We start from the raw sequence: 19,736 nt of genomic DNA, 5'->3' as shown, positions 1-19,736 counted from the left end.
TGCACCAGCTTAATAAAATTGGTAACACTTTATTTGAAGGGTGTGCATAAGACTAACACTGTCATAAACATGACATAACACCTGTCATGAACATAAAGAAGTCTTTATGAATGTCTATGACGGTTGTCATGAAGTGTCATTCAGTAAATAATGACACTTTTAATGCAAAGTTGCCTTAAAAGTTGCATTAAAAGTGCCAACTTTGCATGATTTTGTAAATTCTGACAATTTAATGCAAGATTGGCACTTTTAATAGACTTTTAATGCAACTTTTAGAGCAACTTTGCATTAAAAGTGTAATTATTTACCGAATGACACTTCATGACAACTGTCATAAATATTCCTAAAGACTCCTTCATGTTCATGACAGGCGTTAAGTGAATAATATCATTATCTTCTGGCTCGTTATATTCTCTTGTGCTCCCGGATTCAATGATTCCATGCGTGGAAACAAAAGCCACACAGAGATGACAGTCAATGCTCAACGTCATACATTTTCAGAGTTTATTCTAACATTTAAAAGTATAAAATCACATTGACAACACAGACACTTCAAACACACTAAAACATTCATTTACCTGAGACAAATAGAAAAGAAGAAAGAAAGAAAAGCAAAGACATCTTTGGAGAGTTGCAACAGCAAATCTGATTTGTTACTCCTGTGTACAAACTTTTATAGTAAAGGCGTATTCTTGTCTTTAATTTATTCAAATAAGGCATATCTTTGATCATCCAACCAGCAGCTGTCTCTGACCCTCTTTAAAGTTAGAAACTCCCTGCAATTTGTTTTCAAGATCAAACACCAGTTTTCTCCTTCATCTAAACAAAGTGGAAGCAGAGCTTCTCCTCCACTGGCCTGAACTCAGGATGTTTTATGGCTTTTCACAGATCAGTGTGAAGCTGGAACTTCTACTGATTCTTTACACACAGACAAAGGGCAGATCAAATATCTTAGCAAACAATCTCAATGTCATTATTTACAACTCCTGCTGTTCACTGATTGGCCCAGTTGAAATTCGGCCGGAGACATCGAGCTTAATGAGAAAATTGTCCTATGCAGAACTGCATAGGAAGGCAATGGCCCAGCTAACTTTTTCCACATTTATTTATGTTACAGCCCTTTTCAAAACCATTTTTTTTTATTTCAGAAAACAGTGAAACCCATATTGACATAGAGAAAAAGTTTGTTGAATTTTTTTTCCCAACTGTACTGAAAATAAATAGTACAATGAATCACATATGCATAAGTAACTTCACATTTTTGCTCTATAAACTTTGGCTGGAATAACAAGAGTCTATTTTTGGCACATTTTTGGGTATTTTTACCCATTCTTTGAATAATCCACAATCAAAATCAGTGGACAGTGTTTATGTATTTCTAAACATAGTGTGTATTTGATGTCTGAGCACCCAAATGTCTCAGACATTTGTAGTCTTCTCCTGAAGCTACTTCTTCTCTTATTTTATTTATTAGTGTTTGTTTTTTCTGCTTAGTAAAATGCTGCTCATTGTTTTGCTGTGAAATGAGTAGCCAACCTAAACTGAATTCCAGAGTACTTTGAATTAGGTTTTCTTGTAGTTTCTCTATATTTGATTACAGTGATGTGTGGTGAGGTGCAAAGCTCGTGAGGCACTGACTTAATCATAATCAGATATACAAATATAGACCACCTGCATGTTATTGTTTACATAAAGAAATGTTACACATGCGGACAACGCTGGAGGGCAAATAGAAATAAATACTAAAATAAAATGTATTATGCTAATAAATGCATGCCATCCACTGACGCGGTATAATTCCGTTAACTCAATGAAACTTGGAAATTTAGGTATTTATTAATTTCATGCTATGCTCCACAGCAAAGGGAAAACCCATTTAAGTGCAACTCAAAATGTTGGTTACGTATTGTAACCATAGATTCGATTAGTATAGGCACAGCCTTTAAGGCTATTGCTAGTGGGTTTATTCCTCACAACAGCACTGAAAAAAGTTTAGTCCACGCCCACCTACTGGGTGGGCCTCACCCCGGTCTGTATAAATAATGTCAGATCGGACAAACGGCCCCCTAACAGCCTTTTTGTTCAGCCATTCATAGGCGCAACTTAAAGGGCTGCGCCTATACTCATAGAATCTGGGGTTACAATATGTAACCAACATTCTATTTCGTATAGGCTTCGCCTTTTAAGGCTATCGCTAGTGGGTTAACGGCGAAGCAGGATGTAGTCTATGCCTCACTGGGTCTATCCAGACCACTACCACGAAGCATCTGCTCGCATATAACAAAAACAGTCTCAGCCTAGAGTGCGTAATTACGCACTCCCATACAGCAGAAGACCAGAGAGGAGAATAGGCTCTGATCAGAAAGGTTGAGACAAACAGACCTGCTGCTGTGAATAGGAACAACGAACGTTACAAACTGTAACAGTGTAATGATGAACAGAACAGGTAACTTATTATACAGCACTTTGGACAACCATGTTGTTCTCAAATGCTTTGTGATTAAAAGTAACAAAAATAATTATTCTGTCAGAACTCTGAGGACAGAATGGGTCATAGAGAACGTGGAAACATCACACAGGTAAAACCAAATAGATGAGCATGGAGATGACCAGGAAGCTGCTGTGGAAATGTCCTCCACAGACATTCCTCCACGCATAGTTGTGGAGGATGAAATCCCTCTGGTGGAGTGAGCTCTAAGATTCTCTGGAGCAGTGTTTCCCAACCCTGGTCCTCAAGGCACACTGCCCTGCATGTTTTAGGTATTTTCTTGCTTCAGTCCAGCTAATTTCAATCGATGACTGATTAACAGGCGTTTGCTGAACTGCAATCAGTTGAATTAGGCACGTTAAAGCAGGGAGACCTCTAAAACACGTAGGACAGTGTGCCTTGAGGACCAGGGTTGGGAAACACTGCTCTGGAGGACCCAATCCAGAAGAAGTGTAAGCCTCTGAGATGGCCTCATACAACCAGTGAGAAAGAAGCTGGGCAGACAGAGGACCCCCCACTGAGTTATCTCTGTAGTGCATGAACAGATGCTGAGAGTGACTCAGCACAGACGTGCGTGCTACAAAACGAGAGCAGAGAAGATGAGAAGCAGCTTCTGTCTCAGATTTATGACGAGGGGGATAAGAACCCTCCAACGATATCTCCCTTGATCTGAACGAGCTTGTGATGCTTTGAGGAGTAAAAGCAGGTTTGGGACACAGCACAGCTTAGCTGTTGTCGGCTCGTATTCTGAAACAAGAAGAAGCAACAGAAAGAACAGATAAATTACTCACTCTCTTTGCAGACGTAAGGGCCAACAGCAGAGCAGTTTTAAAAGACAGAAACTTAAGAGGAGCCTGGGCTAAAGGCTCAAATGGAGCTTCAACCAGAGCATGCAGGACCAGGGTTAAATCCCACGGAGGAGCAAGTGGACGTGATACCTGTCTGCTTCTGCGCACACCTCTCAGAAACCGCTTCATCAGCGGGTGGTTGAAGACCGTTCTGTCACCAAAAACCCTCATGGCAGGAGGAAATAGCTGCAGCATGCGTTTTAATGGTGCTGAAAGCTGTTTGTCCATCAGCTGCTGGAGAATTGACAGCACGCAGTCCAAAGGACATGAATTGGGCTCCACGCTCTCTCCCTCGCACCCGCGTTGAAAGGCTGACCATTTCGAAGCATATAACGCTGTGGTAGAAGTGGCTCGTGCGCACTGAATGCTGCGCACCACACCCTGAGGGAAACCAAGCCTCCCCTAGGTGCACCCGTTCAGCCGCCAGACCCAGAGACGCTGGCCTATTTCCGGATGGCTCCTGATCAGGTTTACATGCGCCCAGTACAGCAGCTGTCTGGCGCTGTTCAACAGCAGAGCGGAGCGCACGCCTCCCTGGCGATTTACGTAGGTTGCCACCACGCTGTTGTCTGTGTAGATCAGAACATGTCGACCCTTCAGCAGATGAGCAAAGTGCTGAGTCAATCCAGCACCGTGAGGAGCTCCAGCATGTTTATATGAAGAGTCATGTCGTCTGGCCACTGTGCTCCAACCACCTGAGACAGACACGTTCCTCCTCATCCCAACAGGGATGAACACCAATAGGTGTGACGTGGTTCGGTTCTGCTGAGGGGAACTCCCTCTGCCAGAATGCTGGGGCTTCCCCATTGAGTCAGATCGGCTCCCACTGAAGGAGGAACAGAGATCATGCACCTCTTCTGGGGCACAGGATCTATGCGCAGGCGAGCGAACCATCCCTAAAGGCGTCTTATGTGCAACAAACCCAGCGGAATCACGTGAGACGCTGACATCATCCCCAGCAGCCACGTGACTGACAGAGCTGCCGCTACGGTGTGAGGCCTGACATGGCGGAGCTGTGCTGACAGAGCCTCGATTCTCGGCTGTGCCAATCGGGCTCTCATCGTGACTGAGTTCAGCTCCACTCCCAGATATACGATAATCTGAGATGGAATAGCCAAACTCTTTTCCCAGTTGATGGAAAATCCCACATCAGCAGATGTGTTGCCAGCTTCTGGGTCTGAATGTCAGCTTCCTCTCTGGACCGAGCCAGTAAAAGCAGGTCATCCAGATAGAAGAGAACTCTCATCCCTGCCATGTGCAGTGGCTGCAGCGCTGTTTCCACACATTTGGAAAACGTGCGCAGGGCAAGAGAATAACCGAACGGCAGACGGTTGTACTGATACTGGGTCCCCTGGAAGAAGAAACGCAGATACTTCCGGTGTTTCAGGATGATGGAGACGTGGAAGTATGCGTCTTTAAAATCTATGGAGGTGAACCAGTCATCATGGTGAACGCTTTCCAGTACTTGTCTGATTGTTAATATGTGGCACCTCTCCATGATCGAGCTGTTGAACAGGGACAGATTGAGAATGAGTCTCATTCCTCCAGTTTCTGGGAACCAGAAAATAGCGGGAAAAAAACTCAGCATTTTCTTCTCCGTGGGGAACCGTGGAAATGGTATCTTCTGCCACCAGTTCCTGCAGCTCTGACATGAGAGCGGCGTTCTGCTCCGGAGGTGGTAGAAGCCTCTCCACGATCCCCTTGAAAGGCAGAGGCCTGCCTCCAAACTGCAACATGTAACCCCTGCTGATTAGTCGATCCATCCACCTGTCCAAGGAGCATGTGTGCTGCCACTCTGCATAATGTTCTGAAAGCGGGCGTGCATTCATGTGAGGTGCTGTGGTTCACCTGAACTCCAGCCCAGTCAGAGCCCCTACCGCCAACCCCTGCCTCAGAGATTGTCCGGGGAGGAACCCATGGGAGGCCAGATAGGGCTGGTTGTTGCCGCCATGCCGTATGATGCAGCCGCGTTCATGTCAGGCCAAGAGACTGAAATTGGCACCTAACTGCGCATCAGGGGTGATGGGGCCATCCAACAGGTCCTTCTGGAGCTTCTGGGACATAGATGGTGAGAGGAGGAGCCAGGTGGTCCTCTGGATCAGTGCAGCCCAGGCAGCTATCTGAAAGGAACAAACCGCTGAGGTGGCACACATATTGAGTATGGCATCAGCCGCCTTTCAGAGAGCACCCTTCAGGTCCTCTGGTAAGGCAGCTTCCTCCTCCCTCTTGGAGCTGCCATATGCCAACATAGCGGCATTATTGGTGGCAGCCAATGTCTTATAGGTGCACTGTGGGCCCAGTCAGAAAACCTTGTAATCAGCTGATTATGCTTAGAACGGGGTACAGGCCGCTGGACTAATCCTGATGTCCTGGCCCCAAACACGTCAGCGAGTTCTCGGATCCAGAGGGGTAACAGGGAAAACTCTGCTCTGTGAACCCCTCCACCCTGTTTTAGGGGTTCACAGAGACAGGCGCCCTCAGCTTTGCGGGCTCAGCCCCTGCCTCAGTTATGCAAGCCATTACCGTGGGAAAATGAGGCCAGATGGGGTCCGGATGGGGACTCGGGGCGGAGCTAAACCATCCCGCCAGATCATTCAAATGTGGCGGGGGAGGTTTGGGGGTGGGAAGCACCTTAATGCTAGCCGCCTCCTCGATCACACTAGGTAGCTCGAGGAGGAGCGACCCACAGCTAGGAGTGGGGTTGAGTTAGATATACGGAGCCTGGGGTTGACAGAGTATCCGCTCAGCCACTTCTCTCCCATTGCGGTGCTTCCCAACTGGGAAGCAACATCTGAACCGCTGCAGCTACTGCTGTCGTCCTCGTCACTTTCGTCCTCTCTGCCGGTGGAATCATCCGATTCCCGCTCAGCGTAGTTAGCATCTCCCACTAGCAGCGACCGGACTCGGTGGGCCCGAGTCCAGTCATTCAGCGATTCAGCTAATTCAGCGATTTAGGAGAAAAAATGATCAAAATTGGTTAGGCTAAATAAAAAAAAAAAAACGTTACCGTACAAGCCACAGGGTGAAAATAGCAATATAAATTATTTCATCATATTTTTCCATTATGACAGGTGAGAGCCTGCCTCACTTGCCTCCCCTGACCGCACGTCATTGTTTGATTACTGCCTAACCTCTATGTTGACTAGTTGCCTGGTTCCTTCTACAGAAAAACATTCCAACACCAAGATTCTTCCCTTGACATCAATCAAATTTTATTTGTATAGCACATTTCAGCAGCAAGGCATTTAAAAGTGCTTTACATAATTAAAATAAAAACAGCATGTGACAGTGAATAAACAGAAAGACGAAGAGAATTTTTTTTAAAAAAAAAAGAAAAAAGGTTAAAAAGATAAAAACATTAAAACCCGTATCCCTTGTAGGACTTCAGTCTTACACCTCAGAGCTTTTCACGGAATTTAAGCGCCTGTCCTCACCGGACTCCACAGTCCGTTTAACACGGGTATTATCCAGGCCCCGTCGCCTAACAGGACAAGGTCTCCAGGCTCCGTCTACCTATTACACGAAATTTTTTGCGCTAGGACTTTTGTTGTCCTACACGGATTTTTGTGCACTACCTCAGAGTTTTAGTTAAAACGCCATTTAACAAGGATTATCACACCTCAGAGTTTTAGTTAAGATGTCATTTAACAAGGATTCTCACAACCATAGATATAGATTCGTTTAACTGGGACGTTTTCCGGGGGTCTTTACATAGACAGTGTGAAAGAGAAATAAAAAGAAGTTAATAACTAGATGAAAAGTAAAGTGAAGACATCAAAACTCGCAATTTAGCCATAAGCAACTCTAAACAGGCTAAACATGCTTCACTGTAGGGACGGTTTTAACCAGATCATGATCAGTTGCCATTTTCCCCTTACATGACGTTTTCAAATCCAGCTAAAAAATTTAATTTTAGGTTCAGCACCCTGGAAAAGTCCTGTTATAAGAATGTCTACAGTGCATATCTGCAAAATTCAGATAGGCTGAAATGTCCTATCAACAAATGTTGACATTTTGGGTAGTCCTTCCACCCAAAATGTTACAGGGGAAAATTGGAGTTCTGCAAAAAGCTTTTGCCAAGAATGTTTTCATTAATCCAGAAAGGAAGTTCTTAAGTTATTATTCATTTTCAATAAGCAAGAACTTTCATCTGGCTTTTTTTAATTTAGCACACATACACTGTAGAGATTTTCAGAACAGGGGAAACCTTTCTGGGTTTATGCAATGGCTTCTTCATCACCTTTCTGTGCACAACCCTTCTTCCTTTATTACTCAGCTTGATCAGTGACCAGATCTTGGAAATGTTGTGGTTTGTTTGTTTAAAAAAAAAGACACCAGAGTACTTTTGGAGATTTGGTGCCACCAAATGTCTTTTTTTAACCTTCGCCAACTTTTGTATTTTGAATTAGCAATCTCAAAATAGAGATTCTCTAAAGACAATTTCTTTGATTTTGTTTGGTTCTTACTCTAAAATAGGTGATACTTTATATAGACCAGTGTTTCACATCATATCACATTTAACCAATCAGATTTATCTTAGGTGGATTCTGTTACATTTTAGAAACATCTGAAGGATTTTAATTTGAAACCAGATGCCAGAAATAAACTTAAAAGACAACTGAGAGTACATGAACTAGAACATTAATTAAAAAAAATCATCATGAGGGTACTGATTATTACTCAAGCCATGCAATTTTTATTGCACAAAAAGGTCCTCCCATGCTTCTTTAGGGCAGTGTTCTTTAAACTTGTTTGAGCCAAGGTACATTGTTTTAATTTAAAAAATCACGAGGCACACCACCAATGGAAGCAAAGATACGCTGTAGCCGCCTATATTATATATATAGTCATTCTTATCAAAGTGTCTTGAATAGGAATAAAATAAACACAAAAATGTATTTTTATCATATTTTACATTTCTTTTTTCAAATTGCACTTAACATATTCACTTCAAAAATACACCTGAACAGCCACAACACTGTGGTGTTAAATTTAAAGAAGTTGTAGAAAACTTCAAAGTGTTTTACAGACTAATCCACAAGCATCTTATAGCCGGAATACAGAAAATAATTCTTATTCTGAATGAAGCAATAATATTTGGGAAACATTTCACTTCATATTCACTGTTACAATATGAAGAGTTGCATGTACAAAATGTCAATATCTGTATATTTTACCCACCTGGTGTGAAACCTGTGCATGTTTGGATGAAAACAGCTGATTTCCTGGCAGAAATGGAAGAAAGACAAAGCTCTTCCTCAACATCTCAGTCTCTCTCTGGTTTTAGTTTTTATAGTAACCAGGCTTCAGAAGCTCACTTCACACAGACATGTTGTGGGAAATGGACTCATGTTCTTTCCAACTACTGCTGAGCTTCACTGTCTTTTCCATCACTGTCGTCAGTCTTGCTAGATTCAATGCTCTCACCGCTACCTGTAGCATTCATGCATCACTAATTCTCTTGTTTTAATGTCAAATGCTCTGTACCTACTGCCATCTAGTGGTAAGAAAACTACATGATTACACAGCTAGTCTCTACCACAGCAGACACTCGAAGATGGCATGATTTGCAGATAATTCATTCATTTTCAAAAAAAATCTTTTAAGACCAATTACCGTATTTTCCGGACTATAGAGCGCACCATACTATAAGCCGCTGGTATCTCTGTTGCTCTCGGTATTCCATAACCATAATTTCATTGTTACGCTGATGATTGTCAGATTTATTTGCCCGTGAAGCAGAAGGATGTCCATTCCATTAAACATCTCCTGGCATGTCTTGGTGATATTAAAGCTTGGTTGGCCTTGAACTTTTTTAATTTTAATGAAAACAGAGGTGATGGTGTTTGGACCCAGTGGCTCCTGTGAGTCCTCCTCTGTTGACCTGGGACCTTTGGAGATACATTTTAAACCTGTTATTACAGATCTTGGTTTTAAGGTTGTTACGACTGACTCAAGGTCATAACAAAACAGGAGACCATACAGGGGTTAAAGTGTAGAAAAATGGATATTTATTAACAAAAACAACAATGGATTGTGGATATCAGTATCAGTGGGTGGTGTAATGCTTGGATGTGTTGTATGAGTACATATGGAAGTGTTGAAGTGCCAAAACAAAGACAAACGCAAATGTGCAAAAAGGAGGGACGCTGAGGCCTGGCAACAAAACACCACAAGCGACAAGCGGCAGAGTGGACGCCAAAGGCGACCCAGAAGATGGAGACAGCCAGGTTTAAGTACTCTACGTTCCCAATCAACCTGATCAGCAGCACCTGTAAAGGGGAGGAGCACAAGGACAGACAAAAGCAACACCTGCAGCCCAGCCCTTAAGGCCCAGGGCCGTAACAAGGTGGACAGTGATTTCAAATTGGACAGCCAAATCAGAGCCGTGGTTAAGTCCAGGTTTTATCATTTAAGGCGATTGGCGTCAGAGAAATCTTTTCTTTCCAGGCAGCATTTTGAAACAGTGATCCATGCTTTTATTTCAACTCGATTGGATTACTGTAACTCAATTTACCTGGGAGTCAGTCAGTCACTGCTCTCACGTCTGCAGCTGGTTCAGATGCTGCTGCACGACTTTTGACAGGAACTGGAAAGAGGGAGCATGTGACCCCTGTCCTGGCCTCACTTCACTGGCTGCCTGTATATTTTAGGATTCATTTTAAAATTCTTATGTTTGTTTTTAAATCACTGCATAGTCTTGTCCCGGCTGACCTCTCTGAGCTTCTTCACCCCTACGTACCGTATCGGTCACTCAGATCAGCTGCTCTTGGAGGTACCGAGATCCAGAAGGAAGCTCAGAGGGGACAGGGCTTCTCTGTCATGGGCCCTAAATTATGGAACGACTTGCCTTTGCAGGTCAGAGAGGCCCCTCCACTGTCCACTTTTAAAGTTTGTCTTAAAACCTATTTATTTTACTTGGCTTTCAACACCAGTGGGATCTAGTTTTAAATTGTATGTTTTTGTTTTTAAACTGTAAGAGTTTTTTTTAGTTCTTTTTTATTGTTATGTTGTGTTTTACTGTACAGCACTTTCCCTATTAAAACCGCTTTCTTCTTTTATTTCCAATTTTGACTTCGAATGATTCACTTCCTGCTAAAGAGCCCCCTGGTGGTTGAAGGAAAATCCACAGAAAAGCCGCATCGGGCTACAATCCGCATGGTTCAAAGCTTAGGAAAAAAGTAGCAGCTTATAGTCCGGAAAATACGGTACCGTAGGTGAAATTGGATAATTTCCAAGGCACACTTGATGATCACTCACAGCACACTAGTGTGCCACGGAACAGTGGTTGAAAAACACTGCTTTAGGGTACACCCACAATATTATAGAAAGAAAATTCATTTTCTCTCATTTGTCATACATTAGCATCATGTATGTGCTAACTGTGCCAACAGTCCATGTTCCACATCATGGCAGAAATGATGTGGAACATCATCATTTCTGATGATGATGTAGTAAGGCATTAGCAGGCTAATGCCTTACTAATGACCAAGTAAGGCATTAGCTCACAGTACCATGGTTTTTTTTAAAAAGTTAGGAATATTCACCCCAAAATAAAAAAAACAACAAAACAACAGTTAAGTGAAGTCACAAGGCCTTTTAAAAAAGGTCAAAATCACCCAAGGTTCAGCTTCAGTGACAATTTAACACAACTGGTTTAAAGGAAAAAAAACAGACCTATGTTACAAGATAGAAGGAAATTAAATACTGACTGATCCAACCAGTTTGATATAAAGGGGAAATAAAGAGTTAGAAATTACTTTTAAAAATAGGCCAAACCACACTAACAACTAGTTCACTATTCATTTAAGTTACTAATTATTCATCATTACTTCAAGTAAAATAACACTACTACATTAAAGAAAAAACATTACGGCAGTTGAGTATTTTTTTCTCACATTGATTGAAAGGGGCAGTACTAATGCCCAATCACCGCGTCCTGCCTGAAGTGATGCTGCGCACCCACAGTCCAGAGCAACCCCTTGGCATGCCACCAAAAGACTAAGTACTATACTTAGTACTTCTGTACAAAAGGCTCTTATTTCAGGAAAAAGGCTGTGCCACAAATTTTGGCCAGTAAAAGTCTGTGGTTTTTGCAGCAGAAATACACATCCTGGTATATGCAATTGTATTACATTTTAATGTCATAAACCTTAAATTGAAGTGATAAGTGAAATTACCACATTATCAGAAAACTGTTTAGTTTATTGTTGACATGGCTTCAGAGAATAAGGAGGCTGTTTATTCTGTTGATGAGAAAAGTAAACATTCAATGTGGTGACAAACAAAAGATAGTAAAATATAGTTGATAGGAAAATAAAACACTGTTCCAACAGATATTGTATACACAATACTAGGAAGTTATAAATATGCAAATGCAATAAAACTGCTTCTAATTTCCATAGCACATAAGCGCAGGTTAATGGTGGGTAATATGAACTACATTCCCACTAAAGTGGCTTGCATTTACTGCACCTAATACAGTGAATTCAGTTACAGACTGGCTACTTAGGTACCATATTTTTCGGACTATAAGCCGCTACTTTTTCCCCACGCCTTGAACCATGAGGCTTATAGCCCGGTGCGGCTTTTCTGTGGATTTTTCTTCAACCACCAGGGGGCTCTTTAGCAGGAAGTGAATCATTGGAAGTCAAAATTGGAAATCAAAGAAGAAAGTGCTGATTTTCAGAACAAACACATGCTAGCAGCAGGCACGAAGAGAAATTTATTCAAACTCATATCCCTTCATCATGGAAACCACACAAAGAAGTTCATAGTATGCAGCTTTTAAGTTGAGGAGCATTGATCTGGCAGTATAGGAGGGAAATGGAGCCACTGCACATAAGCTTGGCGTGAACAGATCCGTGGTTCGGCATTGAAGACGCAGGGCTGCGTTCGTCTCCGTCGCTAGAGGACCCAAAGTTGGGTCCTCGGCGCAGCAACAAGATCAATTAAAAACACATGCTATACATTTATCAATATAGGCATATTGCATATCCACGTAAAGGGAAAAAGCTCTTCTAAATGATAGGTTCGATATTTTCTTCCTCAACAACACCCAGATTGAACACTAAGCAGATTAATAAAAAGAAACGCAATTAGACGCTAACGAGGCACACCCGGTAAAAAACGCAATAGTAAAAGAGCAAGGAGGCCCGATATACAAAAACTATTAATCAGAGTAAAGCCGAAGCTCTGCGGTTTCCAACAATACTAGAGTCACCACGCTACGTGCAAAACTCAGTGAACCAGCAGCTAAAGAAGAAAAACAGAAATGGCTCATTTCACGAAGCTAAAATCAAAAATCCAGTCCTACCTTTGCCGTTTCGTGGTCATAATCCATATTAGAGTAAATATTTCCACTTGGTCCGATAATCCCTTTTCCCTGAGTACATCTCTCATGGTTTTTGGTTCGGCACAGACGCATTTCCGTGTTTTATGTGGATTCACATTATGCCGGGTCAAATTTGGTCAATTTACGTCACATGCCTTTTTTTCGCTGTAATTGGTGAATGACTTTAGTTTCCGTATTAATGTCAACGCCCTCAGATTCTATTGGCTCTGACGGTTCGAACGACATGTCAATCGTCAAAATTGACCAATGGGTTCCCGAGAAACTGCCCCGCGTAGTTTTGAAAAAATGAATGGGGAATTGGGAGGTTTTACGCAGAGAGCGCAGAGCGCAGCTATTGTAATGTAATTATGAGATATATTAGTTTTTCCTTTGATCATATCATTTTGACAACTTAGTTTTCATTGCTATTTGCATTTTCATTGTTATATAATTCTATTTGAAGTGTTATTGTGAGTTAATCTGTTCCATTTTCAGTCTATTACAATTTGTCTATTTTTTTTCTCTTTTTATGAATGAATGCAATGTGGATTTTTCAAAAGAACCCCCAAAAACAATTATTAGATGTAATTACTTATTTATGACAAATAATAATTTATTATATGAAAAGAATAAATGATTAAAACAGACCCTACAGAAATAAAAACTAAGAAAGTTCAAATGGCACAAATTGTGCCAAAATGGCTCATTTGGGAGGTCCGCCTAGATTTTTATCTAGTAGCATCTCTCTAAATCTCATATGATTAACTTTTTTTTCATGAAACTTGGCACAGTAAAAGGTCAGATTGTGTACTGTTGTTGCTACTTTTTTTGGCTTTCACTGCATGTTTTGAAAGGAGCATTCATAGATTGAAGTGTTTTTTTTTAGGCGGAAATTGATTTTTTTCTTAATTTCTGCTGTTTATCATATTAATACACTTTCCTCAGTAACAGGCAGGGTGGTTTTTAGAGCTGTAACATGTTCTCTAGGGTCTTGCCTTTGTTTTGATACCAAAACAATTAAAATAAACTCTGTAGTTCTTGAGATGCATTCAATTCATTTTGGGCATGTTATTTTCAGCCATATTGCTCAAAAGGAGGCCATGTTCCGAAGAGGTTAATAGATCCAGCAGATTTGCGTCCTTTGAAAAACCGAGAGCAGCGGAGAAATCAGCAGCTTATAGCCCGGTGCAGCTTATATATGTACGTTTTCAGTTAAAAAAAAACTTTGTAGGTGCAGCTTATAGTAAGGTGGGCTCTATAGTCCGGAAAATACGGTAATTTTTGCTAAACAGACGGGTACATTTAAAAACTCTCCTGATAACTGTTGTTTTTGTATCTCCCCACAGGCTCTCATTCAGCTCCCCTATCTGGACACACTGTATGGTTACAGTCTGAAGTTGATTCGTTATGTAGACACCACCACATTCGCAAGTTTAGTTAGGGCTGACTGGACCTTTTACTCATCCCATCCAGCTCTCTTTCTGTCCACCTATCTGGCTCATGGCCTGTTGATTGACTACTTTGAGAGGAAACGCCATTGTGGTACAAGGAACCAAGAGAACTCAACAACCAACCTCCAGTGGCTAGCCAATCTGTGGGACTGGTACACCTCCTATCTGCTTCACCCTATTACATTAGTGCAACAGTTCCCATCTGATCTTTCAGAATGGGAAGATGATCCCAGCTTTTTATTTGAACGTTTAGCTTTCCCAGATCTCTGGCTTCACCCATTAGTAAATGTAGACTACTTAAAATCTCTTCCAACCTGGAAGGTTAAAACTGTTCTCCAGCAATGCCAGTCTGTGTCTTGTGTACATCAAGATGAACAGGATAGACTGCCATCAAACATAAACTGCCAAGAGCTGACAGATTCCTCTCCTCCAAGCCTCAACAGACTTCCATACAGTAGTTTAAGGCCAATGGGATCTTTGTGTAATCAGGACAACAGGCTCAATATTTTGTGCAGGGATCAAGATACCAGCAGTAGTCAGTTTGTAAAGACTGTTTCTCTTGGTCCATCTTGCTGTTGCTACAGAAATAAAACCTTCCAAAAAGTTGACAGATTTCTTGAGGATGGTAGCATCATTCCTGTAGGAGTTCCTGTTACTCAGGTAAATTGGTCTGGGTGGCCCAATGACATGCTTCCTTGTTCAGAGTGTGTGGTGTGTCTTGAGGACTTTGTGAATGAGGAGCTGCTCATGGGCCTGCCCTGTGGCCATGCCTTCCACCAGCAGTGCATTGTGGTATGGTTAGCAGGAGGAAAGCACTGGTGCCCACTATGTCGCTGGCCCAGCTACAAGAAGAAAAACATTATAGTTGCACTAAGCACCATCACTGAAAACACATTGCAGAACTGATTCATTATTGTTATAATTAAACTCTGCATCTTCTTTGAAGCTTATTTGACAATTGCCATGTTTTATGGTCACAATTAATCAGATTCAAGGTAGACTGGTGAAGCAATGAAAATGCATTAACAGTCCATAATCTTGGTTGGTTTCATTCCTAGTATTATACAGTGCAACAATCATAATAGTCGATACAAGCAAGACCCAGGGACAGTGTTTTATGTATAAAGGGTCTATTCTGCATCACAAAGAGAGGAAAAGTGGAAAGACATTGGTGTATCTGTTTAAGATTTCAATGTATGTTCTGTATATTTATAAAGAAATCTGCTTCTGGCTAAAATAAAGGAAAATAATCTTCCAGATGAAATTGGTCAATAGAATTGACTGCAGTCCTTTTTTTCTTACATACCTACTTAGTACTTGTGGGTTTGTAGAGGGGCTGGTGGTGATTTCCAGACCAAGGAGCTTATTGTGCCATGTTTAGAGTGGCTGTCCATGGGGCCAATAGGACAATAAAGAGACATTGTACACGAACAGCTAGGGGTGTGATAAACACAAAAATCTCAGTTCTGTATGTACTACAATTTTAAAGTCATTTTTAGTTTACTTTAAGCTAGAAAGGCAAAAAAGTGACCAACATAGAACTGACTGGAGATTTGGTTGATTTATTTAAAAGGCACATGTTATAATGCTATTCTCTCATCAAAAGAATAGCATTATTTTGACAAGAATCAAAAGAAACCAGTCTGGATATTAATCAGTGTCCGTCTTCCTGACTGCAGTCGGTGTCTGCCCTCAGGATGTCCATAGACATGCTGAAGGTAGACATTATGGAGCAGGGATCACTTGTGCCCAATGTGCTGGTAAAACATTTGCTAATTAAAAAATAGAAAACGTGGCTTTTGTTCTGACAGAAGTGCACGATCAATCTATCCGTTTTTAACTTCAATACGTTTAATTATGATTCATCTGATGCTCCTAAGCGGCCAAGCAAAGCTTTCCATTCTCTCCTACTTTGACAAAAACGATTCATTCCTCCATCAAGCTGCCGCTGAATACTGAAATCCGATGCAAAGAAAAGCCAGCATCTCATAATAGTTGACCGCTTATGGCAGGCCATTTTAACAAATTCGGTTTTGTGACTATCCATAATTACATTCCAGATATCTAAAAATGCATTTTGACTAGACAAAACTACATTTTGACTATCCGGAATGGTAATTTAAGATATCTGCATTTACATTCTGACAAGAATAATAATAATTCAAGATATCTTCAATTACATTTTGACTTGTCAAAATTCCTTTCAAGATATCTCAAATTACGTCACTGGATCTGTCATTTGACGGGACACATCCATAATTACGATTTAAGATATCTTCAACACAATTATGACTAGTCAAAATTACAATTTTAGATATTTGAATTAAGAATGACGTGGAAGCCCCTTTGAGGTGTCCAGACAGTTGCCTGCAGAATTGTATGTTTCCTGCACAAAACTGTCAGTAAATGCTACAAATTAGAAAGAGCTCGACAATGTTGGAAATGCAGAGATAGCAAAACTTCATAAACTATAAGACTGCTTCTGATATCTGCAAAGAATTTCCTTTTTATTCATTTCCGACGAACTTAAAAACAGCTTTGAAAAGCTAAAATTGCTTTTGTCAATCCATTTTCAAGATGAAAGTGGTGCATTTTAAGTATCTTTTTTGTTTTCTCTATTTCTCTAAGCCAACAGGACCACATCATCCGCAAAAAGCAGAGATGTGATCCTAAGGCCACCAAAACGGATCCCCTCAACACCTCGGCTGCGCCTAGAAATTCTGTCCATAAAAGTAATGAACAGAATCGGTGACAAAGGGCAGCCTTGGCGGAGTCCAACTCTCACCGGAAACGAGCCTGACTTACTGCCGGCAATGCGGACCAGACTCTGACACCGGTCATACAGGGACCTGACAGCCCGTATCAAAGGGCCCGGTACCCCATACTCCCGGAAAGCCCCCCACAAGGCCCCCCTAGGTACACGGTCGAATGCCCTCTCCAAGTCCACAAAACACATGTAGACTGGTTGGGCGAACTCCCATGCACCCTCCAGGACCCTGCTGAGGGTGTAGAGCTGGTCCAGTGTTCCACAACCAGGACGAAAACCACACTGCTCTTCCTGAATCCGAGGTTCGACTATCCGACGGACCCTCCTCTCCAGGACCCCTGAATAGTCCTTACTAGGGAGGCTTAAGATTGTGACCCCCCTGTAATTGGAGCACACCCTCCGGTCCCCCTTTTTGAACAGGTGGACCACCACCCCAGTCTGCCAATCCAGGGGAACTGCCCCTGATGTCCATGCGATATTGCAGAGTCGCGTAAGCCAACACAACCCTACAACATCCAGAGCCCTAAGGAACTCCGGGCGGATCTCATCCACCCCCGGGGCCCTGCCACCAAGGAGCTTTTTGACCACCTCGGCGACCTCGTCCCCAGAAATTGGAGAGCCCAACCCAGAGTCCCCAGGCTCAGCTTCCTCAATAGAAGGCATGTTGGTGGGATTGAAGAGGTCTTCGAAATATTCTGCCCACCGGCCCACAACGTCCCGAGTCGAGGTCAGCAGCACTCCATCCCCACTATAAACAGTGTTGGTGCTGCTCTGCTTCCCGCTCCTGAGACTCCGGATGGTGGACCAGAATCGCCTCAAAGACGTACGGAAGTCTTTCTCCATGGCCTCTCCAAACTCCTCCCACGCCCGAGTTTTTGCCTCAGCGACAACCCGAGCCCCTTGCCGCATGCCTCCCAACCACGCCCCTCCAGGTCTCACTGTCATTGCCCACTCCCGCCCGGCGCCTCTCACCGTGGGCAACTCCAGAGTGGAAGTACGTCCAGCCCCTCTCAAGGAGACTGGTTCCAGAACCAGAGCCATGTGTTGAGGTGAGGCCAACTATTTCTAGCCAGAACCTCTCAGCCTCGCACACTAGCTCCGGTTCCTTCCCCACCAGAGAGGTGACGTTCCACGTCCCAAGAGCTTCTGCAGCCGAGGATCAGACCGCCAGGGTCCCCTCCCTCGGCTGCCGCCTGTAACACAATGCACCCGACCCCTTTCACCCCTCATACAGGTGGTGAGCCCATTGGAAGGGGGACCCATGTCTCCTCTTCGGGCTGAGCCCAGCCGGGGTAAAAGCCCACCAAGCGCTCGCCATCATGCCCCACCTCCAGGCCTGGCTCCAGAGTGGGGCCCCGGTGACCCGCATCTGGGCGAGAGAAAACCAAGTCCAATGTTATTACTCATCATAGGGGTCTTCAGGCTTCACTTTGTCTGGTTCCTCACCTAGGACCTGTCTGCCTTGGGTGACCCTACCAGGGGCATAAAGCCCCAGACAGCATAGCTCCTAGGATCATTGGGACAGTCAAACCCCTCCACCACGATAAGGTGGCAGCCCAAGGAGGGGACTTTGTAAATAAAATCTTAAAAATATAAAACTAAATTCAGGTCTTAATAATAAAACAGGAGAAAAGTTTACAAAGATACTTTTGTTGGAAAATAAAATTAATTATAAAATAAAATGTTTACCTACCTTAGAGGAAAGTTTTTTATAATGGAAAGTCTTTAATATAATGTCAGCCATTGAAAGGAATGTAAAATTATTATTATATAAAAAGGTGAATGATTTGTGTTTACAATGACTCACACCATGAAGTACAGATTTTTAGAGTTTTGCTATTTTTTGAGACTTGTAACACAAGCGTGTTGCCTCCTGTTGGTGCAGGTCATCTTATTGTTGTTGCATTAACACTACAATAACATACCTTCTGGATTTTGTGGTGTTATCTTTGACAAATTGTATTTTTATCAGAAATTTTACAGAGTGGTTGATCATTTCACTAACAAATTTGTTTGGTTATTTTCTGGTCTTTTGCCTCTAAGCCTAGTTCAAGATCAAGAAGTCGTCATCCCCACGTGAAGTACATCTGTGACCTGAGTTCATTGACACAGTATGACATCAATACCAAGAACAATGAAGTCACCATCCTCTACATCTGGTGTCATGAATGCTGTGGACAAGCTTTTCAGACTCTACTTGGTGTGTCCTGTCCACCACAACTACCCCAGTCTTTACGTTACATATTTACCATCAGCTGTTCTCCATACAAAGAAAATCACACCTACTGGAACTGATTGGACAACTTGAAGCTGGCAAGTAAAATGATCAATTGTCCAAGAGGGACTGCTTTCATAGAGGTGTGGGGCATCAAGTTACAATATCTTGTACTTTGGTTGACGACTACTGGACTGTGAATGCATGTTGCCATTTGACTGCAGAACAGATGGATGTTATTTTTCATTATCTTTTATGATTTTTGCAGCCATGTGTTTTTCGTACCTGTTCACGGAATGTTACAAAATATATTTTATTATACATTCAGTATGGATTTGAAAATCTGTGAATAACTTTAGAAAATTGGTATATTTTGTTAGCTTGACTTTGAAGAAAAAAACATGTTGACTGGTGAATTAATTGGTGATTTGAATTTTACTATGAAATTCAAATCAAATTAATACTATGATATTGCATCTGTCGCAAAATGTATTGTTGTAACATATATTTAATTTGAATAAAAGTATGCATCTTTATATTCTCATATGAAAATGTCCATTTTTATTTGACTTAATCTATAAAAACACATTTTACACGTGTGTGTCAAAATGACACATTTTAACACGTTTGTGT

The 19,736-nt window shown here is 42.1% G+C and overlaps 1 protein-coding gene across 3 annotated transcripts in view; it reads left to right on the top strand.

Moving 5' to 3' along the window:
• rnf103 (ring finger protein 103) overlaps positions 1–19,639 on the top strand; it is a 70,140-nt gene extending 50,501 nt beyond the window's left edge. For 2 of the 3 annotated variants that reach the window (XM_081611358.1, XM_081611359.1), the window contains one exon: positions 14,017–15,398. In XM_081611358.1, coding sequence (XP_081467484.1) covers positions 14,017–15,027 — 1,011 coding nt within the window. In that variant the 3' untranslated portion in view covers positions 15,028–15,398. Of the gene's footprint in view, positions 1–14,016; positions 15,399–18,931 lie in introns of those variants that run through there. The other variant, XM_081611360.1, reaches the window with a different exon arrangement.
• Positions 19,640–19,736: the final 97 nt, after the last annotated feature.

Source organism: Poecilia reticulata, chromosome 10 (assembly GCF_904066995.2).
Source record: "Poecilia reticulata chromosome 10, P_reticulata-male-v2, whole genome shotgun sequence".
NCBI classification, from domain to species: Eukaryota; Metazoa; Chordata; class Actinopteri; order Cyprinodontiformes; family Poeciliidae; genus Poecilia; species Poecilia reticulata.
This window is presented reverse-complemented; position numbering and strand designations above follow the sequence as displayed.